This window comes from Musca domestica, unplaced genomic scaffold, assembly GCF_030504385.1.
Source record: "Musca domestica strain aabys unplaced genomic scaffold, Musca_domestica.polishedcontigs.V.1.1 31, whole genome shotgun sequence".
Classification (NCBI taxonomy): Eukaryota; Metazoa; Arthropoda; class Insecta; order Diptera; family Muscidae; genus Musca; species Musca domestica.
Genome location: NW_026712309.1, coordinates 3,796,869 through 3,808,095, shown reverse-complemented (window position 1 = coordinate 3,808,095; position 11,227 = coordinate 3,796,869). Strand labels below are relative to the sequence as shown.

Here is an 11,227-nt window from a genome sequence, read left to right as displayed (position 1 = left end):
AAATGGTGTAGGTTTTGTCTAATCTTCAAGAGCTTCTTCAAAGTGTGGAAGATTTGGATTATCTGTGGCCAGTATCTTCAAAATGTTTTGTATAAAATAGACTAGCTGGTTAATTGGAAACTCAGTAGTTGATACTAACTCATCAACATGTTGAAGTTCGTAATTTTATTGTCTGCTGTTGCTTGCTGCTTGGGCGCCGCCATCCCTGAGGGTATGCTCCCTCAATCGGAGGGTCGCATTGTTGGCGGTGTTGCCACCACCATCAGCTCCTTCCCCTGGCAAATCTCTTTGCAACGTTCCGGTTCTCACTCCTGCGGTGGTTCCGTCTACTCCGCCAAGATCATTGTCACCGCTGCCCATTGCTTGCAATCCGTTTCCGCTTCTGTCTTGAAGGTCCGTGCTGGCTCCAGCTACTGGAACTCTGGCGGCACTTTGGTTTCCGTTGCCGCTTTCAAGAACCACGAAGGTTACAGCTCCAGCACCAAGGTCAACGATATTGCTGTCATCCGCTTGTCGTCCTCCTTGACCATGAGCTCCACCATCAAGGCTATTGCTTTGGCTTCCACCGCTCCCGCTAATGGTGCTGCTGCTTCCGTCTCTGGCTGGGGTACCACCTCTTTCGGCTCTTCCTCCGTCCCATCCCAATTGCGTTATGTCAATGTTAAGATTGTTGGCCGCACCCAATGCGCTTCCTCCACCTATGGTTATGGATCTAAGATCAAGGCCAGCATGATCTGTGCCTACACTGTTGGTAAGGATTCTTGCCAAGGTGATTCTGGCGGCCCATTGGTCTCTGGTGGTGTCTTGGCCGGTGTTGTCTCCTGGGGTCAAGGTTGTGCCCAAACCAACTATCCCGGTGTGTATGCTGATGTTGCTGCCCTCCGTTCCTGGGTTGTTAGCGCTGCTTCCTCTGTTTAAGAATAAAATTACGAACTTGAATAAAATTTCGTTAATTTTTTAGAACAAATGATTGAGAATTTTTGTAATTTCTATTGCGAAAAAAGTTAATGTGGAGCAGTTCAATGTTAATAGACGGTGGAAATGGATTTTAGCATTAATCAAGAAGTCTTAAACAATTATGTGCAATTGCCAGGGTGAAATTTGGCAATTATAAATAATTGATTCAAGGGCGTACAATAATTATGTTAAAAAGGGATTTTTCCTATTTCAAGATTGAGAGATTTAAAGACTCCAAAGTATTGTTTATCTAAAAATTCAATTTTTCATGAGACTGAAGTTTGCCTGAAATTCAGAATCCTACCAAAATATTTCCGCCTATATATTCAGCAAAACTCATAGAATTTCTGTTCTCCATACATTTCGAAATGAGCGACTTTTCCGCATTATGGGTTCCACCCTTCAAACTTACGTCCAGCTTTGTGTTGTCGATTTCTTTACGATCTTATATTCTGATGTCAAATCCCAAATTTTGTAAAACTGGCATCATTCCAACCATTTCAGTCAGTTTAAAAAGCTAAGACCAGTGGTCCATTGTGTTCAATAAACAATAAAAAAAGGTATAGGGATGAAGTGCAAAGAGATCGTCAATTATTGAATAGACGTCTTTTGACATAAATTAATATTGAGTTTTAAGCATTCTGCCAAAGAAATATTTTTTAACATCAAATACGCCTAAACTATATCCAATTTCAATTACAGAAATCGAATAGGTTTCTATCACATAACTTAGAGTTTGAAAGCACTTTTTCATGCTCACGGCATCAACAGATAGGTGAGATAAAAAAACTGCAACAAACACCATAATTTTTAGTTTTTTTTTTTAATTTAATTGAATGAAAGCAAAAAATGACGGAAATGGCATCAAATTTTAGAATAAGTTTAGATTTTTTCGAATTGGTCACCTTTGGCACGAATTGTGGCCTTCACGGCCAATGAAACCGTCAAACGCTGCCCGAATGTTGCCCTGCGGTATTTTGGCCCATTCCCGGCGAAGCGATTACTTGAGGTGATCGACACTTTGGTTGTTGTTGTTGTAGCAGCTCATACATCTGTGTTCGTTCGGTTTCCATTTTCTGACTCAGTTCAATCGGGTTCTGCTTCTAAGTCCAGTCTCAAAAAGGATGCAACCTGTATGGGTTGTGTCCATAACGAGACTGGAGTTAGGTGAGTAGGCTTGGCTGGGGAGCGAAATAAGTGCAGCGTGTCATGTGGGCCTGTGCCACATGCTGGGCAGATGTTCTGCACGTCGCCGTTGATCCGGGCCCAGTAGGAATTTAGGCGGCTGCACCATCCGGATCGTAATTGAGCCAAGACTACTCGGGTTTGTCGGGGCAGCTCTCGTTCTTCAGCTGCGACGGGAGGGGGATGGTCTCCTAGCACAGTATTCACTCTATATTCTTCAATGGCTTCTGAGACCGCATTAGACTGAATACTTATCAGTCCCGCTTGATAGGCCTGTTGATCTAGAGGCTCTCTCTTATACCTCTGTACCTCTCTCTCTAGATCATGAAGGTCTTTCCTAACGTGCCTGGGCGGAGGTTGCCTATCCACAAGATGGTGATTTGGATGGCTTTGTCTATAACACCCAAGCAGGTATTGCATTGACAGCATTTTGTTATGCTGTCGCACCGGTAAGACCTTCGCCTCCTCATGTAGGTGATCGACAGGTGTCATGAGAAGGCACCCTGTTGCGGTTCTAAGGGCGGCATTCTGGCAGGACTGAACATTTTTCCACTGCGTAGCACTGACGTTAGCGGACCACACTGGAGCCGCATAGTTTACCACAGACCGGCCTATCGCGTTGTAAGAGGTCAACAAGGTTTCCTTATCAGCTCCCCAAGTACTGCCGGCCAGAGACTTGAGGACCTTGTTCCTACTTCTAATCTTGTCACAGATAGCTGTGGTATGCGCGGACGACTTAAAGAGGCTATCGAATGTGACCCCTAATACCTTGGGGTAGTTGGTGGTCGGAATAATAGAACCATCGACCTGCACATTCAAGGATAGCCCCATCTCCGCAGTCCATGTGGTGAAAAGTGTGGCCGTCGACTTAGTGGCGGATATCTTCATATTCCTCGCAGTGAAAAAGGCGGTAAGATCAAAAAGGTAAGCGTTCAACCGATCGCAAATGTCATCAATAATGGGTCCGGACGCCACGAGCGTACAATCATCTGCGTACGTTATAATCTCTATGCCGTCTGGAGGGCGTGGAATTTCAGAAAGGTAGAGGTTAAACAGTTCCGGAGATATCACCCCACCTTGGGGAACTCCCTGTTTAACTCTACGGATGCTCGACTTCTTGTTTCTGAATTCCACGTACGACTGGCGTCCACACATGTAGTTTACTATCCAACGTTTCAAACTTGGCCGGAGGGTGGTGCGTTCAATGTCCTCGAACAGTGTGGCATGATTGACTGTATCAAAGGCTTTTGATAAATCAAGTGCCACCATAACTGTTCTATCGCACGGCCTGTTCTGGTTGAGACCTCTACTGACATGTGTGGAAATGGCGTGTAAAGCTGTTGTTGTGCTATGCAATTTCCGGAATCCATGTTGATGATCGGCTACTGGGAAACACTCTCTTATGCTGGGGAGGAGTAAAGCCTCAAGCGTCTTTGCTACTGGTGACAAAAGTGATATCGGCCTGTATGAATCACTTTTGCTGGCATCCTTGCCTGGCTTCAGTAGCGGGACCACCCTGCCCATTTTCCAGGCATCGGGAACTACTAGGGTGGCTAACGACAGATTGAGAAGCTTTGTAAGATACTCAACTCCTGGTTCATCCAGTTGCTTCAACATCACCATTGAGATTCCGTCAGGACCAAGCGCATTGGATGACTTTGCGCTTCTGATGACCTGTGCAACATCTGCCAACGTAAATTGTGGTGGTACCTCCTCGGCTGGAAGGGATCGTACACGGCGTAGTATCCTTCTCTTCACCCTGTCACTCTCGGGGTGCTCTACAAACTGCCGGTTAAAATAACACGCGCACCTCTTCGGATCTGTCACTTCTACGCCGTTAAATGAGACAGATGTCCGATCGTCCTTTTTTCCAGGGTTCGAAAGCGACTTAACCGTTGCCCACAATTTACTCGTTCCGGTACCGATGTTGCAATGCTTCAGATGTTCTAACCACTTTTTCCGCTTATGCTCACCTACTAACCTGTTTACCTCCAGAGTAAGTTCCCTGACTCTGGGGTTATTAGGGTTAGTACGGCGAAGCTCATCTCGCTCGTTTGCTAATCCCGCTGCCTCTGCTGGGAAATTTGGTCTTATTTCAGGTATTCGACCAGCAGGTATATAGCGAGCGGCTGCAGCTTTGATGATGTCCCGGAAACACCTATCTGCTACCTGAACATCAGATGGGTTGGGCAGTTCTCTGAAGCGGCGATTGGTATACTCTCTGAATTCTTGCCAATTAGCTTTCCCGTGGTTAAGGAAAGTGCGGCGTTCAGAGTCGATGAAGTCGGGTGGTCTATTGATGGCGATAATAATGGGGAGGTGGTCTGAGCCTAGAGAAATGACTGATTGCCAAGTTACATCATTCGTCAGACCTGGGGACACGATGGATATGTCCGGAGAACTGTGGCAGTCTCCCCTTATTCTGGTGGGCGCGTCCTCATTCACTGTGCCAAACGTGGAGCTATCGATTTGCTCAGCCAGCGCCATGCCTCTCTGGTCATTACCTAGGACGGAATGCCATAATTCATGATGGGCATTGAAATCCCCTAGCACCAGACGGTTATTGCCTACCAGTAGTGAACTGATATTAGGCATATAACGTGGGGCACAGCTATTTAACGGCGGAATGTACACGTTGAGCACCTCTACCTCGGCGGTTCCACACTTGACCGCTACCCCCATACATTCCATGTACGGGTCACTAGAGTCAAGCTCAGAGAGATAGGTCTGTACTGGACAGAGTGGTGCAATAGGAACGCTAATCCTCCACCTCTGGAGCGATCCTTCCTCAGTACGTTGTATCCATCACAACTTTGAAGCCTGCAGGTGGTACTCAGCTTCGTCTCCTGGATCGCTGCGACCTTGATGTTCTTCCGACTCATAAAGCTTACAATTTCGTTAATCTTACCTCTGAGACCATCACAATTAAATTAGAGAAATGATGCATTATCCGAACCTGAACAGCAATGTGTGGCGTCAACTGCTGCGTAGATTGCTGTTGAGGAGATTGCGGGAGAGTCTCATATTGCGACGACGATGAGGACGCCGAAGATGAAGACTCACTGGGGTCTACATTGACGCAGCAGGAAGCAATGTAGTCCCTATCGCTATACTCCTGTATCCGGTTTAGGCCGGAACAATTCCGGAAATGCACCCACTCCATGCATCCGTTGCATCTCACCGAAACCGATCTGTGGTGGATGCGATTACAACAAACGGAGCAGAACCATGTTCCGGGGTTGGTCTCGATCCCGGCTCGGACCAAGAGAATACGGAGCAAACATTCCGGGTAATGTTGCTCCCACATCAGAAAAATGGACGAACACGAACATGTATTTGCTGGGTTGGCGGCCCCTGGTCGGAGAAATGTGCCTCCGAGTCAATCCGGTACATAGAACCGGCCGCCGTGGGATTGCGACACTTTGGTATTTTTTAGTGCCAACCTTGCTTTTCAAAATACTCCCGACACAATAGTCCAAGGGATAGGTATGCGGAAATTTTGGTGGCCATTGTGAAACGAGGAGCCTCATTTTGTAACCATTCTTGGGTGGCGCGTCCTGAGTGCGATGGTGCTGAGTCCTGTTGAAATGTCCAAGGTCTGCGGCCAAAATGTTTGCTTGCCCAAGGCTTTATCGCGAATATTTTCGCGATAATATTCGGCATTTATTTTGATGCCACGGTCGAATAATACGAGCGGAGAGCGACCATCAGCTGTTATGGCGGCCCAAACCATCATCATGACCGGCGCTTGAGTTCTGGTGGCCAACCGAAGGTGCACATTTTCAGCTGACTTCTTAGGCAAGTAAACACGATTATTTTGTTTGTTTACAAACTGCTGGACAACGAATGTTTTCTCATCGGATAAAACCAAATTCGGCAGTTCACCACTTTCGGCCAAGCTTTCTTTTGCGGTGTTAGTTCTTGCACTTTTTGAAATTTCAATTGCTGTACCCCGATTTTAACAGCTGTCGGACGAGTGGCTTAGAAATGACAGCAGCCTGAAGTTGGTTGCCGTTTTTCACCTCACCCTGTAAACCCCAAAACATTTTCATTTATTTGATTAATTAATACAAGTGAAATTAGTTCGAATAACAAATGGAAATATTCAAATCGAATTTCAGATTTGAATAGATAAATTCGAGATTCAATAGGAATTATCTAATAGCATTTTTCCATTGGCGAAGACTTGCAAAAATTGTGGTATTTTGTTCCAATTCAATCCCACCCAATTCTCTTTTCTCTCACAAATCTCACTTTTCACGTAAAGTTCCCATTTGCGAATTGAGACCCAAATCATCACCAACTGACAATCCATTTCAAATTTACTTCCAAAATATATTCCCCAAATATTCTTCATTAAATTCCCCCCAAATCATTTTCATTTACTCGATTAATTCGCATTGGCAGCGCGTCATTTCTTTTATCGCTCAATTATAAACATAGCCCATCCATATGGACACCAATACATGTGTGCGGCGCTCCCCACATGTAGTCATCACACAACAACACACAGAGAGATAAATTAGTCAAGTATTTTTAGTTGAAGCACACAGCAGTTCTTGGCAGAAAGAGAGGTAAAAATTCCTATCCTCAACTCTAGATTTTTCTAAAAAATATTAGTTAAAATTATTATAAACTAAATCATAAAAATATTCCCGTAGGACGACAAACATGGCTGAATTAACTGGTCTAACCAATTCCGAGGCTGATGAATTATGTAAACCAGCAGATCCCTCTACTAAGGTAAGGACAGAAATGTTTTGGGTGCAAATGAAATGCCGGTAATTATGGTATCATCCCCTCCTAGGATTTCCTTTTCCAACAAACCATGTATCGCATTAAGGATCCACGCAAATCCCTGCCATTTTACAGCGGCGTCTTGGGTATGACTCTATTGCAAAAATTGGATTTCCCAGCTGCCCAATTTTCACTGTATTTCATGGGGTGAGTATGGAAGAGCGTTACATGTGGAATCATATATTTTTCATATTTAATTGTTATTCCATTCAATAGCTATGAAAATCCCGCCGAAGTTCCCAAGGATACCAAGGAACGTACCAAATGGGCCATGAGCCGCAAGGCTACTGTGGAATTAACACAGTAAGTATAACAATTTATAACAATAGATGTACATTGGCGATTAATAGAATGGAATACCAAAGTGGATGGGATTCACAAGCAGCTCTTGGTTCTCCCATACCTTCAAAGTTTGATCGCACTGTTTTATCATTGAAATGTTGACAACATTTGTAGACTTTGTACCAGTCAATTACATTATCTTTATCGGATAGTGTGTGGGCCGGTCACATTTTGATATCAAATGTAAAGGGGTAAAGGGAAACAAGGGGTAAATAGTTGGGAAACCGATACAGAATATAGCATTGTTTAAGCTATCAGGCTTTCTATCTGCTACAAATAATCGGAAACTCTTTTAAGCAATCGCGGAATACAAAAGGAAACCAATTATAAACATATTGGAGAAATTTAAAGCTATAGTAGTTTAAAAATAAATGCCTTCCGAACATGCTGTTCTTAGACAAAGGACTGATACCATCCAATAACTATCATCTTCAAATGGAGAAAATTTGAAAAAGTGATGTATATAATTTGATCCTGGAGATGTATATAATTTTCGCCTGCTATATTCGCCGGCAGTCTGTCAATGATGTTATTTAGAAATAAAAGGCGTTGGCCGTAATATCCAAACGAATTTGGGGTTCTAAGTAAGAAAAAAAAAACAATATAATTAAAGAGGTATATATAAGGCTCTATTTGAATTAATCATCCTTATTAAGATTCCACTGATTTTCTGTTTTGGATGTCCCAGCCACATTTCAAACCTAATTTCCGGATCTATTTGTTATAATGTTGTTGTTGTTGTAGCAGTGTTATCATGCTCTGTTATTTATATACTGATTAATCCGGTTCTTCCTCAATGTCCTCTGGACGGAGTTGGGTAGGCATGGCTGGACAATTAAACGGATGCAGCGTATTGTGCGGGCCTGTATCTCACGCTGGGCAGGCGTTCCGCACATCTTCGCCAATTTGTGCCCAATACGAATTGAGACGGCTGCACCATCCTGAACGTAGCTGAGCCAAAACTACCCTGGTTTGTCTAGACAGACGACGTTCTTCGGCTGCAATGGATGGGGGTGGACTCCGAGAATGACATTCATACTGTAATTATTAACTACTTCTGCGACTGCATCAGTATGCATGCTATTCAGACACGCTTGATAGGCCTCATGATCAAGCGGCTCTATCTTATATCGCTCGACCTCTCACTCTAGATTATGCAGGTCCTTCCTGACACGCCTGGATGGGGGAGTTCTGTCACCATATGGTGGTTAGGATGACTCCCACGATAACACCCAAGCAGGCACTGCAACGAAAGAATATGATTATGCTGACGTAAGGGAAGAACCTTCGTCTCCTCATGTAAATGGTCCACAGGAGTCATGAGGAGGCCCTGTTGCAGTTCTCAGGGTGGCATTCTGACAGGTATGAATAATTTTCCACTGCGTTGCACTCGTATTTGCAGACCACACTGAAGCCACAGACCGACCTATCGCTTTATAAGAGGTCAACAAGGTTTCCTTATCCGCACCCCAAGTGCTGCCGGCTAGCGCCTTGAGGACCTTGTTCCTACTTTTCATTTTATAGCAGATAGCTGTGGCTTGCGCGGAAGACTTGAACATGCTAAGAATTTGGGGTAGTTGGTGGTCGAAATTATGTGCCCCTCGACCTGCACATTCAGCTGTGTTCTCATCTTCGCAGTCCTCTCATACAGTGGTATCTTCTAGTTATATGTATTTGCAAAGTTTCAAATTAAATTAGTAATAATAGGGCATTTCAGATTCTTAGAGGTCATAAAGCTAGCATTAGAAAAATGTTTAAGACACATAGTTCCACTATTTTTTCATATTATACCCAATTTCCAACCGAATCATTCTGGGCGTTCAGCAGTTAAAATTCCCCACCACGAAAATGTTTTAATATGCACCCCCCTTTTAAAATCTCTAGCCACATTTTCCAGCTGTAATTTAATATTTGGATAAGTTTATGGATGTGAATGACATGTTCTGAAATAAATCTCAATATGGGTCCATGTTTAGAAATAGCTCTAATAGCTTTGTTAGTTCTGAGTTACTATAAAAGCATTACTATTTTGAAGGTCCTTACTACACTTTTTAACTATTAATGGCTTTGCCATGGTGGATGGAATATGAAGTTTACAGTACGTTTATATATATGAGGGTTAACCCACTGGATTTGGATTTAAATTGTCATTTCCATTACTTTTACTTCAAATAAATCCTCTCAAAGTAGGTTAACCCTACAAAAAGTTCAAACGTAAACATGGCATTAGTTCAGAGCTTACCCCCCGTTTTTAATCGTATTTTATATTATTTAGCAAATATTCAAACAAATTTTGAACTGAAATAATTGTTCGTCCAAATTAATGCCACAGTGGATAATTATCAACTCTAGAGGTGCCTGACGACAGGAAAGCTACTGAAATAAGTTATAGCACATTTTAAATTTGCAATGACAGTGGTCTTCATGTTTTAACTCTGAAGGAGTGCCGTGATGTCTTACAAACTGCAGTAAAATTGTATTAAAATTGTACCTAGATCTATATAAAAAATCTAACATATTCCTAATTCGAGAATGTCAATTTACAACTAATTCCTTTTTTTAATGGACGATTAGACACATTTTACTTAAAAATTTAAAAATGACTCACCTACATGTTCTATTGTCCTTTATGAGTTTAAGTTTCTAACCATTTTTTTTTTCATTTTATTTCAGCAACTGGGGAACTGAAAATGATCCCGATCAAAGCTATCACAACGGTAACTCTGATCCACGTGGTTTTGGGCACATTGGCATTATGGTACCCGATGTATATGCCGCCTGTAAGAGGTAAGTTTGTACGGTAACATATTTTAATCACATCATCTAACAAAAACTTTCCTTTCACCATTACCATTTCAGATTCGAAGAATTGGGTGTAGAATTCGTCAAGAAACCTGATGATGGTCGAATGAAGGGTTTGGCTTTCATTAAGGATCCCGATGGTTATTGGATTGAAATCTTCAATGCCAATACTGTGTGCAATTAAATTGCATTGTACGGTAGAAAATGCAACCGGAAATAAAATATGTCGTTAACCTTGTACATACAACTGCATATTCATGTTTTTTTGTAAAGAACATTTCTTTATTTACACAATAACAATTAAGAAGAGAGACTAAATAAACAAAATTCAAAATTTTCTTAATTATTAGCTGTCATGCTATGATTTCGTTTATTCATTCGACAAGGCTTCATGCTAAAGTGGTGGTGTCAACCTTTAGTTCAGCAGACTAAATTGAAAATAAACAAAAATACTACCACAGGCAGGACTTTGGTTTACTTTCATGTCCGTTGTCATTCATCGCGCATTGTATTTGCATTGAAGTTAATAATTGTTTACATGCTCAACAACAACTCTTTAACATTCAAATAGGTGACAACAAGGTGCAAGCGTGAAGTAGTTCAATTGATAAGGCAGGTATGATGGAATTGAGAGCATTTTTATTTACTTGATGGGACTATGATGCTACTATTGATATTTAATTATTAAGTACAAAGTATTATTTGGGATCCCTCAACAGTAGTTCTAAGTTTCATTCATACCATAAGATACTCCGTATATTTATTTAAGAAATAAGTTAAATACAAAATGGTGCTATTATTTTCACCATCAATGTGAAATTGAAAATGAAGGGAATATATGGTTAATTGAGACAAACTTTACCACAAAGGTAATTGAACGTGGTATGGACGATATGATGATGCCCTACTGTAAGAGTAGTACCCTGGAAAATGTTCTTTCGAGTAATAGAGAAATCCTCTGTTCCAGAACCTGCAAGAATCTACTATATTTGCAATATCGTAGTAGATATTTTTACATTCTTGCTGTTCTGGAACAGACCAAATATTGTCAATAGCAATGTTTTCCATCAAAAGTGTGTTAGAAAACAACATTTTCTATAGAACATTTTATGTATAGCAATATTTTCCAAACATAAAAAAGTCC

At 42.0% G+C, this 11,227-nt stretch overlaps 2 protein-coding genes across 2 annotated transcripts; both read left to right on the top strand.

The window, feature by feature from the left end:
- Positions 1-116: 116 nt before the first annotated feature.
- On the top strand, positions 117-967 carry LOC101901619 (trypsin alpha-4). The gene has a single exon (XM_005178754.4). The coding sequence runs from the start codon at positions 148-150 to the stop codon at positions 916-918; it is 771 nt and encodes a 256-aa protein (XP_005178811.1). The 5' UTR covers positions 117-147; the 3' UTR covers positions 919-967.
- Positions 968-6,570: 5,603 nt separating this feature from the next.
- On the top strand, positions 6,571-10,335 carry LOC101901789 (lactoylglutathione lyase). Its single transcript, XM_005178755.4, has 6 exons — positions 6,571-6,716; positions 6,804-6,885; positions 6,950-7,086; positions 7,156-7,242; positions 9,955-10,068; positions 10,141-10,335. Exons 2-6 carry the CDS (start codon positions 6,814-6,816, stop codon positions 10,265-10,267), a joined length of 537 nt encoding a protein of 178 aa, XP_005178812.1. The 5' UTR covers positions 6,571-6,716; positions 6,804-6,813; the 3' UTR covers positions 10,268-10,335.
- Positions 10,336-11,227: the final 892 nt, after the last annotated feature.